The sequence below is a fragment of the Lucilia sericata genome, unplaced genomic scaffold (genome assembly GCF_015586225.1).
Source record: "Lucilia sericata isolate MDLA Ls3-8-SP2 unplaced genomic scaffold, ASM1558622v1 Contig001648F_arrow, whole genome shotgun sequence".
Classification (NCBI taxonomy): domain Eukaryota; kingdom Metazoa; phylum Arthropoda; class Insecta; order Diptera; family Calliphoridae; genus Lucilia; species Lucilia sericata.
The window spans coordinates 15,147-35,345 of NW_023995562.1; the positions used below are offsets into that span (position 1 = coordinate 15,147).

The 20,199-nt window shown below is 31.5% G+C and overlaps 4 protein-coding genes across 4 annotated transcripts; 1 reads left to right on the forward strand and 3 right to left on the reverse strand.

The window, feature by feature from the left end:
* The first annotated feature begins 2,232 nt into the window (after positions 1-2,232).
* On the forward strand, positions 2,233-2,925 carry LOC119612308 (trypsin-1-like). The gene has a single exon (XM_037968071.1). It carries the CDS (start codon positions 2,233-2,235, stop codon positions 2,923-2,925), a length of 693 nt encoding a protein of 230 aa, XP_037823999.1.
* A 1,230-nt stretch (positions 2,926-4,155) lies between these two features.
* Positions 4,156-4,932, reverse strand: LOC119612309 (transmembrane protease serine 9-like). The gene has a single exon (XM_037968073.1). The coding sequence runs from the start codon at positions 4,930-4,932 to the stop codon at positions 4,156-4,158; it is 777 nt and encodes a 258-aa protein (XP_037824001.1).
* A 1,507-nt stretch (positions 4,933-6,439) lies between these two features.
* Positions 6,440-7,234, reverse strand: LOC119612310 (mite allergen Der f 3-like). Its single transcript, XM_037968074.1, has one exon. The coding sequence runs from the start codon at positions 7,232-7,234 to the stop codon at positions 6,440-6,442; it is 795 nt and encodes a 264-aa protein (XP_037824002.1).
* A 6,399-nt stretch (positions 7,235-13,633) lies between these two features.
* On the reverse strand, positions 13,634-14,432 carry LOC119612311 (trypsin-2-like). Its single transcript, XM_037968075.1, has one exon. It carries the CDS (start codon positions 14,417-14,419, stop codon positions 13,634-13,636), a length of 786 nt encoding a protein of 261 aa, XP_037824003.1. The 5' UTR covers positions 14,420-14,432.
* Positions 14,433-20,199: the final 5,767 nt, after the last annotated feature.

The window sequence follows — 20,199 nt, forward strand, 5'->3', positions numbered from 1 at the left end:
GAACCGAACTAGAACTGAACTAGAACCGAACTAGAACTGAACTAGAATGGAACTAGAATGGAACTAGAACTGAACTAGAACTGAACTAGAACTGAACTAGAACTGAACTAGAACTGAACTAGAACTGAACTAGAACTGAACTAGAACTGAACTAGAACTGAACTAGAACCGAACTAGAACTGAACTAGAACTGAACTAGAACTGAACTAGAACTGAACTAGAACTGAACTAGAACTGAACTAGAACTGAACTAGAACTGAACTAGAACTGAACTAGAACTGAACTAGAACTAAACTAGAACTGAACTAGAACTGAACTAGAACTGAACTAGAACTGAACTAGAACTGAACTAGAACTGAACTAGAACTGAACTAGAACTGAACTAGAACTGAACTAGAACTGAACTAGAACTGAACTAGAACTGAACTAGAACTGAACTAGAACTGAACTAGAACTGAACTAGAACTGAACTAGAACTGAACTAGAACTGAACTAGAACTGAACTAGAACTGAACTAGAATGAACTAGAACGAAGCTATAACTGAACCTAGAAACTGAACTAGAAACTGAACTAAAACTGAACTAGACCTGAACTAAACCTACTGAACTAGAACTGAACTAGAAGCTGGAACTAGAACTGAACTAGAACTGAACTAGAACTGAACTAGAACTGAACTAGACTGAAACTAGAACTGAACTAGAACTGAACTAGAACTGAACTAGAACTGAACTAGAACTGAACTAGAACTGAACTAGAACTGAACTAAGAACTGAACTAGAACTGAACTAGAACTGAACTGAGAACTGAACTAGAACTGACTAGAACTGAACTAGAAACTGAACTAGAACTGAACATAACGACTAAGGCTGAACTAGAACTGAACTAGAACTGACTAGAACTGAACTAGAACTGACTAGAACTGAATAGAACTTGAACTAGAAACTGAACTATAACTGAACTAGAACTGAACTAGAACTGAACTAGAACTGAATAAGAACTGAACTAGAACTGAAGCTGAAACTGAACTAGAACTGAACTAGAACTGAACTAGACTGAACTAGAACTGAACTAGACTGAACTAGAACCTGAACTAGAACTGAACTAGAACTGAACTAGAACTGAACTAGAACTGGAACTAGAACTGACTAGAACTGAACTAGAACTGAACTAGAACTGAACTAGAACTGAACTAGAACTGAACTAGAACTGAACTAGAACTGAACTAGAACTGAACTATAACTGAACTAGAACTGAACTAGAACTGAACAGAACTGAACTAGAACTGAACTAGAACTGAACTAGAACTGAACTAGAACTGAACTAGAACTGAACTAGAACCGAACTAGAACTGAACTAGAACCGAACTAGAACTGAACTAGAATGGAACTAGAATGGAACTAGAACTGAACTAGAACTGAACTAGAACTGAACTAGAACTGAACTAGAACTGAACTAGAACTGAACTAGAACTGAACTAGAACTGAACTAGAACTGAACTAGAACTGAACTAGAACTGAACTAGAACCGAACTAGAACTGAACTAGAACTGAACTAGAACTGAACTAGAACTGAACTAGAACTGAACTAGAACTGAACTAGAACTAAACTAGAACTGAACTAGAACTGAACTAGAACTGAACTAGAACTGAACTAGAACTGAACTAGAACTAGAACTGACTAGAACTGAACTAGAACTGAACTAGAACTGACTAGAACTGAACGAACTGAACTAGAACCTGAACTAGAACTGAACTAGAACTGAACTAGAACTGAACTAGAACTGAACTAGAACTGAACTAGAACTAGAACTGAACTAGAACTGAACTAGAACTGAACTAGAACTGAACTAGAACTGAACTAGAACTGAACTAGAACTGAACTAGAACTGAACTCGAACTGAACTAGAACTGAACTAGAACTGAACTAGAACTGAACTAGAACTGAACTAGAACTGTACTACATCTGAACTACAACTGAACTAGAACACATTTCGGACGATTTACTATAAAGTTCCATACCACAAATTAATGAGAAACTTATTGAATTAGCACCGTAAAAATACAATTTAAACAATAACTTCAAATGTTCCCGTATAAAACGCGATATTTTGTGCGCAAAATTAAAACATTTGCTCAAAAATCTCTAAATACTTAAAAAGCGTTCGTCACAAAATGTTTTTCTTTTTACTTACAATCGTTGTATTAAATCTATTCAGCACCAGTCTCAGTCAAATGAAGTACGCTAATGATGGCGAGCATCCATTTGAAGTGGCTATATTATATAATGGAGTTTTAATGTGTGCAGGGGCCTTGGTTAGGCCAGATTATGTGGCGACAGCAGCCCATTGTGTTAATAAGTTAAGTCCTAGTTATATGCGTATAGTTGTGGGAACTAGCGATGCTGGCAAATTTTCCGATGACAATATAAAATTTTCCAATGGTATCATAGTACATCCCCGCTATACACCCAGTACCAGGGAATTCGATATAGCATTAGTGAAACTAAGAGAACCAATAACTCCCTCATATGATGACAATTACGTTGTCGAACCCATTGGATTAATTTCACAGGATTACGAAATAAAATACAACGATTTTGCCCAATTAGTCTACTGGGATCGTTCAGATGGCATTAAATTGGCTCGTGTTTATGTGTCGCTCTGGCATCCGTATAACTGTACCGCTGTTTATATTTATGGAGATGAAACATTTCATAATGAAGTTCCATTACCTAGTGAAAATACATTTTGCGCTAGCATTCCCGATGGTGTGTGTATCCATGATGATGCCTCTTCTCTGGTAATGGATAATAAACTATTGGGTATTGTATCCTTTAATGAATTTTGCGAAGCGACAGAATTTCCCCTGGTCTGTTCGAATATAGCAATTTATGGAGAATGGTTTGAACGTGTTTGGAATAATTAAGAAATGAAATCGACTAAAATTATTTTAACTTTAAGTAAAATTTTTAAAAGTTAATAAAAAATATACTAAATATTAAATAGTTGAACTGAAACTGAACTAGAACTGAACTAGAACTGAACTAGAACTGAACTAGAAATGAACTAGAACTGAACTAGAACTGAACTAGAACTAGAACTGAACTAGAACTAGAACTGAACTAGAACTGAGCTAGAACCGAACTAGAACTGATCTAGAATGGAACTAGAACTGAACTAGTATGGAACTAGAACTGAACTAGAACTGAACTAGAACTGAACTAGAACTGAACTAGAACTGAACTAGAACTGAACTAGAACTACTAGAACTAGAACTGAACTAGAACTGAACTAGAACTGAACTAGAACTGAACTAGAACTGAACTAGAACTGAACTAGAACTGAACTAGAACTGAACTAGAACTGAACTAGAACTGAACTAGAACTGAACTAGAACTGAACTAGAACTGAACTAGAACTCAACTAGAACTGAACTAGAACTGAACTAGAACTGAACTAGAACTGAACTAGAACTGAACTAGAACTGAACTAGAACTGAACTAGAACTGAACTAGAACTGAACTAGAACTGAACTAGAACTGAACTAGAACTGAACTAGAATTGAACTAGAACTGAACTAGAACTGAACTAGAACTGAACTAGAACTGAAATAGAACTGAACTAGAACTGAACTAGAACTGAACTAGAACTGAACTAGAATTGAACTAGAACTGAACTAGAACTGAACTAGAACTGAACTAGAACTGAACTAGAACTGAAATAGAACTGAACTAGAACTGAACTAGAACTGAACTAGAACTGAACTAGAACTGAACAAGAACTGAACTAGAACTGAACTAGAACTGATCTAGAACTGATCTAGAACTGATCTAGAACTGAACTAGAACTAGAACTGAACTAGAACTGAACTGAACTAGAACTAAACTAGAACTGAACCAGAACTGAACTAGAACTGAACTAGAACTGAACGAGAACTGAACTAGAACTGAACTAGAACCGAACTAGAACTGAACTAGAACTGACCTAGAACTGAACTAGAACTGAACTAGAACTGAACTAAAACTATACTTGAACTGAACTAGAATAGTGTTAGAACTAATCCAGCATTGAACTAGAACAAACATTAAAAACAACTTTAATCAAATCTAAAGACATTTCTACAAAATTTACAATTAAAATGTTATGAAATTTTATTTCAATGTTCAATATTTCCCAAAGTTCTTATAATCCAACTACGCATTAAAGGTATACTTGTATATACTGAGGGTTTTGATTTCGCCATACAATCATAACGCCATGATAAAACACCTATCAATTGGTATCTGTATGTTGTCAAAGCCGAACCATCATCACCATCACATGTACCCGGAAAACCTTTGAGTGTACTGGCACACAACATTCGTTCGCTTATCAAAGGTCCAAATAAATAATAAGCATCAGGTCCCAATACATTACGCGAAGTGCAATCACTTCGATACCACACCTTAAAGGAATTTTCACTGGATATAGTGGGAAGTTCAGCATAGCCTTCTCCAATTGAAGACCAACCAACACCCTGAACTTCAGAACCATAAAATTCATCATAATTACCGGATACCATGTCTATTCTCTGCACAGATCCACCTAATGTAAGATCCTCTTTCAAATGTACCAGAGCAATATCAAAGTCTCGGGTGACTTTAGAATAACGTGGATGTATAATAATCTCTTCGGCATATTTTCTATTCTCGTCCGTAGTTTTATTTAAGTCTGATACACCCACTATAATTTCTATGCCTTCAACATCCCTGCCTCGCTCAAAGCAATGAGCTGCAGTAACCACAAATTTTACAGAAAGAATTGATCCGCCACAAACTATTTTTTGTTGATCGATTATAGCAACAGCAAAATATTTAGTGGTATAATATCCATCGGGAACGGCGTGAATACTGTAGGCAATAGAAGTGATTATAGTTAAAATTAACAAGCACATTTTTTACTCTATTCAGAATAATATTGAAAAAATAACTTTTATACGAAAATACCGCTTGTTGTTTTTATAACAATTTGAATTTGTCCAGTTAATTAAAGCAATTAATTTTAATTTACTAGTTAAATAGAATCGGAACAATTCTAGTTATTGAATAGTTTATAATAATAGTGTAAGGAAATGATCTAGAACGGAACTGAACTGAAACTGAACTTAAACTGAACTTGAATTGAACTAGAAATAAACTAGAAACGAACTAGAAATTAACTAGAACTGTACTAGAACTGAACTAGAACTAAACTACAACTGAACTAAAACAGAACTAGAACAGAGAAATAGAACAGAACTAGAACAGAACTGGAACAGAACTAGAACACAACTTAAACACAACTTAAACAGAAATAGAACTGAACTAGAACTGAACTAGAACTGAACTAGAACTGAACTAGAACTGAACTAGAACTGAACTAGAACTGAACTAGAACTGAACTAGAACTGAACTAGAACTGAACTAGAACTGAACTAGAACTGAACTAGAACTGAACTAGAACTGAACTAGAACTGAACTAGAACTGAACTAGAACTGAACTAGAACTGAACTAGAACTGAACTAGAACTGAACTAGAACTGAACTAGAACTGAACTAGAACTGAACTAGAACTGAACTAGAACTGAACTAGAACTGAACTAGAACTGAACTAGAACTGAACTAGAACTGAAATGGAACTGAACTAGAACTGAACTAGAACTGAACTAGAACTGAACTAGAACTGAACTAGAACTGAACTATGAACTAGAACTGAACTAGAACTGAACTAGAACTGAACTAGAACTGAACTAGAACTGAACTAGAACTGAACTAGAACTGAACTAGAACTGAACTAGAACTGAACTAGAACTGAACTAGAACTGAACTAGAACTGAACTAGAACTGAACTAGAACTGAACTAGAACTGAACTAGAACTGAACTAGAACTGAACTAGAACTGAACTAGAACTGAACTAGAACTGAACTAGAACTGAACTAGAACTGAACTAGAACTGAACTAGAACTGAACTAGAACTGAACTAGAACTGAACTAGAACTGAACTAGAACTGAACTAGAACTGAACTAGAACTGAACTAGAACTGAACTAGAACTGAACTAGAACTGAACTAGAACTAACTAGAACTGAACTAGAACTGAACTAGAACTGAACTAGAACTGAACTAGAACTGAACTAGAACTGAACTAGAACTGAAGTAGAACTGAACTAGAACTAGAACTGAACTAGAACTGAACTAGAACTGAACTAGAACTGAACTATAACTGAACTAGAACTGAACTAGAACTGAACTAGAACTGAACTAGAACTGAACTAGAACTGAACTAGAACTGAACTAGAACTGAACTAGAACTGAACTAGAACTGAACTAGAACTGAACTAAAACTGAACTAAAACTGAACTAGAACTGAACTACAACTGAACTAGAACTACAACAATAAAAAAAATAATTCTTATTTATTTTTTATTCATGATAATTTGTCATAGTTTTCAAAATCCAAGCTTTCATCAGAGGTATACTTGTATATACCGAAGGTTTACCAGGCGATTGACAGTCATAGCGCCATGATGAAATACCCAAAAATTCCGTTTCATTTGTAATCAAAGCCGAACCATCATCGCTTACACAGGTGCCGGGTCCAACATTTGGTACATCAACACATAACATGCGTTCGCTTACCAAAGGTTGATTAAGATAATACGCCTCAGGACCCCATATACGTCGGGAATTACATTCATCTCTTTGCCATATCTTAATGGCCTTATACGTTAGACGAACAGGTGGCACATCATTAGGTTCTACTTGCTGGCCCCAACCCACAACTATGGCATCATTGCCATAGTATACATCATAATTTTGTGCCAATTCCAGTTTCATCACATGTGGATACTCGTTCTTAAGTAAATCATCATCTACCTTAACTAATGCTATATCAAAATCCATAGTCATCATTGAATAGCGGGGATGTGTAATAATATCCTCTACACGTCTTACATTATCACCTTCAATATTGTTCAAATCTATTGTATTAAATATAACTTGTATACCAGTTGTAACACGTCCTTGCTTGAAACAATGAGCGGCTGTTACTACAAAGTAAAGGGACACAATTGTACCGCCACAGATGTATTTGGAGTGATCGTATATAGCCACCATAAAACCAAATCTATCTTCTGAAGCTAAAAGTCCATCGGGAATGGTTTGTGAAAATTGTATTAGTGCAGCAATTATGGTAAAAATTACTCCACACAAAAACATTGTATTTTATTTTATCCAATTTGTTATATGTTCCGTTGAACAGAAAAATTTCAAAGAAATTTCGAAAAACTTTTGCTTTAATAGAAATTTTAACTGGAAATTTAACTTGCCACATTAAAGTATATAATTTTAATTTTTTGTTTAGATTTGGTTTGACAACTTTTTAGTTATTGAGTATTTTACAATAATGTTTAACTTGTAATATGAGATTTACAATATTTTATACATTTTTCTATAATTATTTTATTCTATTTTCAACACAATTCATTAATTTTTAATTTCTTTTCTTCTATTTGCAGGTAAATATACAAAAGTTTTTAAAAACAACAACAAGTCAAGAGAATAAGGTAAAAAATATTAAACAAAATACAAAAGAAATTAATATAGTTTTCATAAAACATGAAACACTCTGTGTTTTCTCAACATTTAAACTCCGCCTGAAAGTAAACTATACTTTTTGCCATATATACTGCTATAAGAGCAGTAGTGGCTGTGTATTGCAGGCAATACTTTTTTTCTTTATATTTTTTAAGTCATTTAGTAATTCTGTTAAGCTTAACAAGATGTTAAGCTGCTGAACATTACTGACATAAAACAACTGTTAAAAAGTTACCAGGATTAACAACTGTAATTAACACTATGGTTTGGGTTTATTTATAAAGTAGATAGTTTCTAGGTAATTGAGAAGTTTTCCAATTACTTTCGTTAATGGTTTTGGTTTTTCTTAATTATGTAGAAAAATTTACCAGTCTAATAATGGAAAAAAGACCAAATTATTTATTTATACAAAAATACATATATTTTCTGTAAAAAAAACTGTTATACACAAAAGAAAACATTCTTAAACAAACATTTTTACATAGAAAAACTGCTCAACTTTAACGTTTTATAGAATAATAACTGTTATACAAATAATTTTCTATAAAAAAACTGTTATACATCGATTTATATATGAAAGAAACTGTTATACACAAATTTGTCCATAGAAAAAAACTGTTATACACAAATTTTTCCATAGAATAAATTGTTATACACAAATTCTTTTATAGAAAAACTGTTATACACACATTTTTTATAGATTTATTTGTAGAAAAATCTGTTATACTCAAATTTTGAGTAGAAAAAAACTGTTATACACAAAGTTTTCTATAGAAAAAACTGTTATACACAAAATTTTCCACAGAAAAACTGTTATACACAAATTTTTGCCTTATACAAAAATTTTTCGTCAGAGAAAACTGTTATACACAAATTTCTCGTGAGAGGAAAACTGTTATACACAAATTTTTCTATAGAAAAAACTGTTATACACTAAATTTTTGTAGAAAAAGCTTTTATTCACAAATTTTTGTATATAAAAAACTGTTATACACATTTGATTCCATAGAAAAAAACTGTTATACACAAATTTTTCTAAAAAAAAACTATTATACACAAATTTTTCTGTAAAGAAATTGTTATACACAAACAGTTTTCTATAGAAAAAGCTGTTATTCATATATTTTTCTATAGAAAAAACAGTTATAAAAACATTTTTCTATAGAAAAAACTGTTATACACAAATTTTTCTATAGAAAAAAAGTGATACACAAATTTTTATATAGAAAAAAACTGCTATACACAAATTTTTCTAAAGAAAAAACTGTTATACTCAACATTTTTATAGAAAAAAACTTTTATACGCAGTTATTTCTATAGAGAAATCGGTTATACACACATTTTTCGTTTGAGAAAACGAACAAATGTTGTGGGTTTTCTTAATTATGTAGAAAAATTTCCCAGCCTAATAATGGAAAAAAACCAAATTATTTATTTATATAAACATACGTATATTTTCTGTAAAAAAACTGTTATACACATTTTATAGAAAGAAAAAAAAACTGTTATACAAACAATTTTCTATACAAAAAACTGTTATACAGCGATTTATATATGAAAGAAACTGTTATACACAAATTTGTTCATAGAAAAAAACTGTTATACACAAATTTTTCCATAGAATAAACTGTTATACACAAATTTTTCCATAGAATAAACTGTTATACACAAATTCTTTTATAGAAAAACTGTTATACACACATTTTTTATGGATTTATTTGTAGAAAAATCTGTTATACTCAAAATTTGTGTAGAAAAAAACTGTTATACACTAAGTTTTCTATAGATAAAACTGTTATACTAAAGTTTTCTATAGAAAAATTTGTAATACACAAATTTTTCGTTAGAGAAAACTGTTATACACAAATTTCTCGTTAGAGAAAACTGCTATACACAAATTTTTCTTTAGAAAAAACAGTTATACACAAATTTTTCTATAGAAAAAACTGTTATACATAACTTTTTATAGAAAAAGCTTTTATACACAAATTTTGTATATAAAAAACTGTTATACACATTTGATTCCATAGAAAAAAACTGTTATACACAGATTTTCTAGAGAAATAACTGTTATACACAAATTTTTCTAAAAAAAACTATTATACACAAATTTTTCTGTAAAGAAACTGTTATACACAAACAGAAAAAACTTTTATACATATATTTTTCTATAGAAAAAACAGTTATAAAAACATTTTGCTTTAGAAAAAACTGTTATACAAACATGTTTTTATAGAAAAAACTGATATACACAAATTTTTCTATAGAAAAAACTGCTATACAAAAGAACTGTTATACTCAAAATTTGTATAGAAAAAAACTTTTATATTTCTATAGAAAAAACTGTTATACTGTTCTTTGGAAAAATCGGTTATACACACATTTTTCGTTTGAGAAAACGAACAAATGTTTCTCTAAAAAACTGTTATACACAAATGTTTCTATAGAAAATTGTTATACATACATTTTTCCTATAGAAAAATCTGTTGTACACAAATCTTCCCATATAAAAAACTGTTATACAAACATTTTTCTATTAAAAAAATCTGTTATACACAAATTTTTCCTATAGAAAAATGTTAAACTAAATTTTTTCTATAGAAAATTCTGTAATACGGAATTATTTCTATAGAAAATACTGTTATACAAAAATTCTCTTTAGAGAAATCGGTTATACACACATTTTTCGTTTGAGAAAACTATTATATACAAATGTTTCTATAAAAAACTGTTATACACAAATGTTTCTATAAAAAATTGTTATACATACATTTTTCCTATAGAAAAAACTGTTGTACACAAATCTTCCCATATAAACAACTGTTATACAAACATTTTTCTATTAAAAAAAAATCTGTTATACATAAATTTTTCAATTTTTTCTATAGAAAAAACTTTAATACGGAATTATTTCTATAGAAAAAAACTGTTGTACAAAAATTTTCTTTAGAAAAATCGGTTATACACACACTTTTCATTCGAGAAAACTGTTATACACAAAAGTTTCTATAAAAAACTGTTATATACAAATTTTTCTATAGAAAAAACTGTTATACATAAATTTCTCCCATAGAAAAAACTGATGTACACAAATCTTCCCATATAAAAATCTGTTATACAAACATTTTTCTATAGAAAAAACTGTTATACACAAATTTTTACTTTAGAAAAAAAGTTAAACTCAATTTTTTCTACAGAAAAAACTTTAAAACGCAATTATTTCTATAGAAAAAAAAACTGTTATACAAAGATTGTTCCTATAGAAAAAAGTCTTACACACAAATGTTTCTATAAAAAACTGTTATACACAGAAGTTTCTATAAAAAAACTGTTATACACAAATTTTCCGATAGAAAAAACTGTTATACAAAATTTTTTATAGAGAAACTGTTATACGCAAATTTTTCTATAAAAAAACTGTTACACATAAATTTTTCCTATGGAAAAAACTGTTATACACAAAATTCCCCATAGAAAAAACTGTTATACACAATTTTTTCTATTGAAAAAAAAACTGTTATACACATTTTTTGTAGAAAAAACTGTTATACTAAATTTTTTCTATAGAAAAAACTGTTATACACAAATTTTTCTATAGAAAAAACTGCTATACACAAATATTTCTAAAGAAAATACATGTTATAAACTGCCATACTGTTATAAAGTTAAAAAAATGTATTTCCATATCCTTATTGTACTTATCAATTGCATCTTTTCACAAATATGTATAATCCTCTTTTGCTACAGACACACCTTCTTATTCTTGAGCAGATATGTTTTCAAAATTTTCTATATTTCTTTAGTTTAAAAACTCATAAATATTTTTATCATTGTCATTATAGTGTATTTACATACAATTATTTTTTACTGGCTTATTGTTATAAAGCGTTTAAAAGAAGGCGTTTTTCCACCTCCAAAAATTTTCCCAAATTTTCCTCTTTTATCGTTATTCCCATTGATCGAACAGTTTCAAATGTCACGGTTTATGATTGCTCATATTTACATTTTCTTTAACACTTCAGAAACACTTCATCATGACTATTGGTGTTGTTGTAAACAATCAATTTAACCCACACACACTCTCTTTCACACACTTACATACATATTTTTGTAGAGATAAATTGCTCATTTCCTCTTTTACTTTTCAAAAAAAAAGGAATTCTTGTCATCAGACCATATGTTTTTGTTTGTAGTTCCTTCAAGTATTGGTAAAAATATGTTGAAAAATTTAAGCCATGTGCAAAAACAAAATATTTGTCATAATTTTGCGTTTAAATTTAAAGAGTTCAGGTAAAAAGGGAAAGAAATTATTATGGAATTCTTATTGTCATTTATTAGTTTTGAAATATGTTTGGCGTTAAATTTTTAGACAAATTTCTGCTTGCTCTGTGTCCAAAAATGAATAATTGACATTTTTGTGGTTTAAATAAAATGAGATAAGAAATTTTGCCAAAAGGGATAATTGGTAAACGAATGTTTGTAGGGAATTTTGTTTCAGCTATTTAGTCAATTCTATATTTTTAACAGAAAACAAGTAAATTTAAAAGATTAAAATATTAAAATGAAGTTCAGTAAAAGAGAATAGAAATCTGAACTGGAACAAAATAGAACAGAACTAGAGCAGAACAAGAACAGAAGTAGAACAGAACTAGAACAGAACTAGAACAGAACTAGAACAGAACTAGAACAGAACTAGAACAGAACTAGAACAGAACTAGAACAGAACTAGAACAGAACTAGAACAGAACTAGAACAGAACTAGAACAGAATTAGAACTAGAACAGAACTAGAACAGAACAGAACAGAACTAGAACAGAACTAGAACAGAACTAGAACAGAACTAGAACAGAACTAGAACAGAACTAGAACAGAACTAGAACAGAACTAGAACAGAACTAGAACAGAACTAGAACAGAACTAGAACAGAACTAGAACAGAACTAGAACAGAACTAGAACAGAACTAGAACAGAACTAGAACAGAACTAGAACAGAACTAGAACAGAACTAGAACAGAACTAGAACAGAACTAGAACAGAACTAGAACAGAACTAGAACAGAACTAGAACAGAACTAGAACAGAACTAGAACAGAACTAGAACAGAACTAGAACAGAACTAGAACAGAACTAGAACAGAACTAGAACAGAACTAGAACAGAACTAGAACAGAATAGAACAGAACTAGAACAGAACTAGAACAGAACTAGAACAGAACTAGAACAGAACAGAACTAGAACAGAACTAGAACAGAACTAGAACAGAACTAGAACTAGAACTAGAACTAGAACAGAACTGAACTGAACTGAACTGAACTGAACTGAACTAGAACAGAACTGAACTGAACTAGAACAGAACTGAACTGAACTAGAACAGAACTGAACTAGAACAGAACAGAACTAGAACAGAACTAGAACAGAACTAGAACAGAACTAGAACAGAACTAGAACAGAACTAGAACAGAACTAGAACAGAACTAGAACAGAACTAGAACAGAACTAGAACAGAACTAGAACAGAACTAGAACAGAACTGAACTAGAACAGAACTGAACTAGAACAGAACTGAACTAGAACAGAATTGAACTAGCACAGACTGAACTAGAACAGAACTGAACTAGAACAGAACTGAACTAGAACAGAACTAGAACAGAACTGAACTAGAATAGAACTAGAACAGAATTAGAACAGAACTAGAACAGAACTAGAACAGAACTAGAACAGAACTAGAACAGAACTAGAACAGAACTAGAACAGAACTAGAACAGAACTAGAACAGAACTAGAACAGAACTAGAACAGAACTAGAACAGAACTAGAACAGAACTAGAACAGAACTAGAACAGAACTAGAACAGAACAGAACAGAACAGAACAGAACTAGAACAGAACTAGAACAGAACTAGAACAGAACTAGAACAACTAGAACTGAACTAGAACTAAACTAGAACTGATTTAGATCTGAACAAGTACTGAACTAAAACTGAACTGAAACTAAAGAAGTATAAGACAATGTGCTTAATTTTTACTTATTTTTTATTCATGCTATAGTTGGTCATTACTTTTAATATCCAAGGTTTCATCAAAGGTATACTTGTATACACCGATGGCTTGCCAGGCGTTTGACAATCATAACGCCATGATAATATACCCAAAATTTCTGGCCCATTTGTAAGTATAGGCGAACCATCATCACTCTCGCAGGTACCCGGTCCAACATCTGGTACATCGGCACATAACATACGTTCGCTAACCAAAGGTTTAAAAAGATAATAGGCATCTGGTCCCCATATATGAAGGGAATTACATGATTCACGTTGCCACACCTTCAGAATATTATACGTTAGTCGAACAGGTGGCACATCATTAGGTTCCATTTGCAGGCCCCAACCCACGGCTGTAGTATATTCATCATAGTATACATCATAATATGTAGCCAACCCCAGTTTTCGCACATTTGGATATTCAGACTTGACCAGTGCTATATCGAAATCTCTACTGAGCATTGAATAGCGTGGATGTATGATAATCTCCTCGACATTTCTTATATTCTCTTCTTTTATATCGTTCAAATCTACCGTTTTACATATGATTTTAATACCAGTTACTTCCCTACCTCGCTTGAAACAATGAGCAGCGGTGACTATAAAATTCGTGCTTATAATTGTACCGCCACAGATGTATTTCTCTTGATCGTATATAGCCACCACAAAGTTTAAACCGCCATCGTCGGCAGCAATAAATCCACCGGGTATGGCTTCTAATAATGGTATTACTGCAGCAATTACAGTAAAAATTACACTACTCAACAACATGTTTTATTTTAACCAAATTATCTCATGTTCCGATAAGAACTAAAATTTTAAAGAAATCTTTAAAGATATTTTCCTTTATAGAAATTTTTTTAAATTGAAATTTAATTTGGCAAATTAATGTGTGTAATTTTAATTTTTTGCTTACATTTACTTTGAAAAATTTTCAATTATTGAGTATTTTACAGTAAAAGTTGCAAACATTTTACAACTTTTAATATTTTACAACTTTTAATATAAAATTTTTGAAATTTTTTCTAAGAACAAACTGTTATACACAATATTTTCTTTAGGGAAACACAAATTTTTCTGATAGACTGATCTATAGTCCAGACTATAGATTGATCTATAGTCCAGACTATAGATTGATCTATAGTCCAGACTATAGATTGATCTATAGTCCAGACTATAGACTGATCTATAGTCCAGACTATAGACTGATCTATAGTCCAGACTATAGACTGATCTATAGTCCAGACTATGGACTGATCTATAGTCCAGACTATAGACTGATCTATAGTCCAGACTATAGACTGATCTATAGTCCAGACTATAGACTGATCTATAGTCCAGACTATAGACTGATCTATAGTCCAGACTATAGACTGATCTATAGTCCAGACTATAGACTGCTCTATAGTCCAGACTATAGACTGATCTATAGTCCAGACTATAGACTGATCTATAGTCCAGACTATAGACTGATCTATAGTCCAGACTATAGACTGATCTTTAGTCCAGACTATAGACTGATCTATAGTCCAGACTACAGACTGATTTATAGTCCAGACTATAGACTGATCTATAGTCCAGACTATAGACTGATCTATAGTCCAGACTATAGACTGATCTATAGTCCAGACTATAGACTGATCTATAGTCCAGACTATAGACTGATCCATAGTCCAGACTATAGACTGATCTATAGTCCAGACTATAGACTGATCTATAGTCCAGACTATAGACTGATCTATAGTCCAGACTATAGACTGATCTATAGACTGATCTATAGTCCAGACTATAGACTGATCTATAGTCCAGACTATAGACTGATCTATAGTCCAGACTATAGACTGATCTATAGTCCAGACTATAGACTGATCTATAATCCAGACTATAGTCTGATCTATAGTCCAGACTATAGTCTGATCTATAGTCCAGACTATAGACTGATCTATATAGATCAGTCTATACAGTCGAGACTGATCTATAGTCCAGACTATACATTGATCTATAGACTGATCTATAGTCCATACTATCGACTGATAATACAGTCCAGATTATTGACTAAACTATAGTCCTTATTAAAGACTTATCTATAGACCAGACTAAAGACTGATCTATAGTTAATACTATGAATGTAAACAAAATATTATTTTGATCAATACCAGACTATAGACTGATCTATAGTTCAGACTATATACCGTTCAAGTTTAATTCTAGTTCTAGTTTAGTTCTAGTTCAGTTCTTGTTCAATTCTAGTTCAGTTCTAGTTCAGTTCTAGTTCAGTTCTAGTTCAGTTCTAGTTCAGTTCTAGTTCAGTTCTAGTTCAGTTCTAGTTCAGTTCTAGTTCAGTTCTAGTTCAGTTCTAGTTCAGTTCTAGTTCAGTTCTAGTTCAGTTCTAGTTCAGTTCTAGTTCAGTTCTAGTTCAGTTCTAGTTCAGTTCTAGTTCAGTTCTAGTTCAGTTCTAGTTCAGTTCTAGTTCAGTTCTAGTTCAGTTCTAGTTCAGTTCTAGTTCAGTTCTAGTTCAGTTCTAGTTCAGTTCTAGTTCAGTTCTAGTTCAGTTCTAGTTCAGTTCTAAAAACTGATCTATAGTCCAGACTATAGACTGATCTATAGTCCAGACTATAGACTGATCTATAGTCCAGACTATAGACTGATCTATAGTCCAGACTATAGACTGATCTATAGTCCAGACTATAGACTGATCTATAGTCCAGACTATAGACTGATCTATAGTCCAGACTATAGACTGATCTATAGTCCAGACTATAGACTGATCTATATAGATCAGTCTATACAGTCTAGACTGATCTATAGTCCAGACTATACATTGATCTATAGTCCATACTATCGACTGATAATACAGTCCAGATTATTGACTAAACTATAGTCCTTATTAAAGACTTATCTATAGACCAGGCTAAAGACTGATCTATAGTTAATACTATGAATGTAAACAAAATATTATTTTGATCAATACCAGACTATAGACTGATCTATAGTTCAGACTATATACTGTTCAAGTTTAATTCTAGTTCTAGTTGGTTCTAATTCAGTTCTAGTTCAGTTCTAGTTCAGTTCTAGTTCAGTTCTAGTTCAGTTCTAGTTCAGTTCTAGTTCAGTTCTAGTTCAGTTCTAGTTCAGTTCTAGTTCAGTTCTAGTTCAGTTCTAGTTCAGTTCTAGTTCAGTTCTAGTTCAGTTCTAGTTCAGTTCTAGTTCAGTTCTAGTTCAGTTCTAGTTCAGTTCAAGTTCAGTTCAAGTTCAGTTCTAGTTCAGTTCTAGTTCAGTACAAGTTCAGTACAAGTTCAGTTCTAGTTCAGTTCTAGTTCAGTTCTAGTTCAGTTCTAGTTCAATTCTTGTTCAGTTCTAGTTCAGTTCTAGTTCAGTTCTAGTTCAGTTCTAGTTCAGTTCTAGTTCAGTTCTAGTTCAGTTCTAGTTCAGTTCTAGTTCAGTTCTAGTTCAGTTCTAGTTCAGTTCTAGTTCAGTTCTAGTTCAGTTCTAGTTCAGTTCTAGTTCAGTTCTAGTTCAGTTCTAGTTCAGTTCTAGTTCAGTTCTAGTTCAGTTCTAGTTCAGTTCTAGTTCAGTTCTAGTTCAGTTCTAGTTCAGTTCTAGTTCAGTTCTAGTTCAGTTCTGTTCTAGTTCAGTTCTAGTTCAGTTCTAGTTCAGTTCTAGTTCAGTTCTAGTTCAGTTCTAGTTCAGTTCAGTTCTATTTAAATGGAATAAAGTTAAAAATTTAAAAAAAAAATAATCAAACTAATACTTAAATCCTTTTAAAATCCCATAAATTTGGTAATTGATTATTAAGGGACCTTTTTTGAGTTCAATAGAAAAGGTCCTTTAAATAACTAATCCCTAAAAATTGTCAATTGACAAATGAAAATAAAATATTTTAAATAAATAAATAAAACTATAAAATGCCCAACTAGACATAGTCTGACAAAGAAATGCCTTTAATAAAAACAACAACATAAAACTTCACTCTCTTAGGTCTGTCTGTCAAAAGCAACGATTTCTTTTTTTCTGAACCAACAATTTGAGTTGATTTATGTGCTTTTAACAATACAATGACAATAACACGGGTTTATTGCATTTCTGCACTTCTTTTTAAACTGTCTTTTAATTTATTTGTTATTGTCTACTCTTTCTTCTTCTACTACTTCTTTGTATTATGTCTTTGTATGTCAGTTGACAGCCAGCATTTTGCACTAAAAATTGCATTCGCAAACGGCCAAAGACATTTTCCCCCTCTCTTTATCTCTCTCTTTTACACACAATTGACAATGAATGCATTTTTAATTGTCATCACGATTGCATTATTGCATTCATAAAGACCAACATAATATAAAGAAATTTCATATAATAAAGATTTCCTAAGATTTCAAATAGTATGGAATCTTCTTTTTTTCAACTTCTGCCAAAGGTTATGTGAAAATCTTAGAAGTCTATCTGGGCAAAATAGCTATAAAATGACACTAACAACAAAATGCACTTTTCAAGAGTTTTATTGTCAAGTCTCACAGCTGATAAGGGTCCAGGGAATTGTCAAACAAATTTCTATTTCATACTACTTGCATATTTACATTTTGAATGTTTTAATACCCGCAAAATCTGAAAATGAGAGAAATTACATGAAGTTATCAGGGTCAGGCCTCAAACAAGGGAAAATCTTTGTTTTCCATAAATATTTATTAGTTATACATCTTCCGATGTCACATAAAAATTTTGATCACTGCATATAAATACATATAAAGATCATTCAAATCGTCTCTTTCTAGAAACATAGAATTTCTCAAAGAATCTCACCAAATACCCATTAAAGCATCCACTTACCTCTCCTTCTATCGACCACTATCTGGCATCTCTGTTTTATTGTTTACCATAATGATTATTTAGCGTTTTCTTGTTTAATTAAGCGTGCTTTAACACCAAAACGAAATAAGATTTATTTCACAAAATTCATTACGCTTTTACTTAAATAATATATGATTTTTATTTGCAGTTTTGTTTTTAATTAAAACATTTCTTGTAAAATATTTAGCCAAAATAAAAAAAGCAAAATCATTAATCTTTAAACAAAAAACTTATGACTACAAATGATTAATAACTTAATAATAAAAAAAGTTAAATAAAGCATGAAAATATTTGTTACATCATTAACATAAAAAACATTAATATTTATTTTAAAACAGAAATGATATTAATAGAAATGGTTACAGATGAATAAGTAAAAAAGTGTTATAATCAAAAGCAGACCAGACTATAGTATGGACTATAGACCAATCTATAAATTGGACTATTTACTATACTATAGTTTAGGACAAAGCCCAGACTTAAGTATGGACTATTGACAAGAACTGTGTCTGGATAATAACCCGAACTGAACATGAACTAATTTAGAACCGAACTAGAACTGAACTAGAACTGAACTAGAACTGAACTAGAACTGAACTAGAACTGAACTAGAACTGAACTAGAACTGAACTAGAACTGAACTAGAACTGAACTAGAACTGAACTAGAACTGAACTAGAACTGAACTAGAACTGAACTAGAACTGAACTAGAACTGAACTAGAACTGAACTAGAACTGAACTAGAACTGAACTAGAACTGAACTAGAACTGAACTAGAACTGAACTAGAACTGAACTAGAACTGAGCTAGAACTGAACCAGAACTGAACTAGAACTGAACTAGAACTGAACTAGAACTGAACTAGAACTGAACTAGAACTGAACTAGAACTGAACTGGAACTAGAACTGAACTAGAACTGAACTAGAACTGAATTAGAACTGAACTAGAACTGAACTAGAACTGAACTAGAACTGAACTAGAACTGAACTAGAACTGAACTAGAACTGAACTAGAACTGAACTAGAACTGAACTAGAACTGAACTAGAACTGAACTGAACTAGAACTGAACTAGAACTGACCTGAACTAGAACTGAACTAGAACTGAACTAGTACTGAACTAGAACTGAACTAGAACTGAACTAGAACTGAACTAGAACTGAACTAGAACTGAACTAGAACTGAACTACAACTGAACTAGAATTGAACTAGAACTGAACTAGAACTGAACTAGAATTGAACTAGAATTGAACTAGAACTGAACTAGATCTAAACTAGAACTGAACTAGATCTAAACTAGATCTGAACTAGAACTAAACTAGAACTGAAATAGAACTAAACTAGAACTGAACTAAAACTGAACTAGAATTGAACTAGAACTGAACTAGTTAAGACTATAGATCAGTCTATAGTCATGACAATAGATCAGTATATAGTTTGGTTAAAGATCAGTCTATATGCTGGACTATAAATTAGTCTATAGCCTTGAATATATACCAGTCTGTAGTTTTGTCTATAGATTAGTCTATAGCACTAACTATAGATCATACTATAGTTTCACTATAGATCAGTTTATAATTTAACTATTGATCAGTCTATAGACTTGACTACAGATCATTTATCTGTTGTTTTGACTATAGATAAGTCTATAGTATTAACTATACATCAAACTGTAGTCTGTAGATCTGTCTATAGTCTTAACTATAGATC

Coding starts and splice junctions, on each gene's coding strand:
- LOC119612308 (XM_037968071.1), top strand. CDS start 2,233: ATGAAGTACGCTAATGATGGCGAGCATCCATTTGAAGTGGCTATATTA.
- LOC119612309 (XM_037968073.1), bottom strand. CDS start 4,932: ATGTGCTTGTTAATTTTAACTATAATCACTTCTATTGCCTACAGTATT.
- LOC119612310 (XM_037968074.1), bottom strand. CDS start 7,234: ATGTTTTTGTGTGGAGTAATTTTTACCATAATTGCTGCACTAATACAA.
- LOC119612311 (XM_037968075.1), bottom strand. CDS start 14,419: ATGTTGTTGAGTAGTGTAATTTTTACTGTAATTGCTGCAGTAATACCA.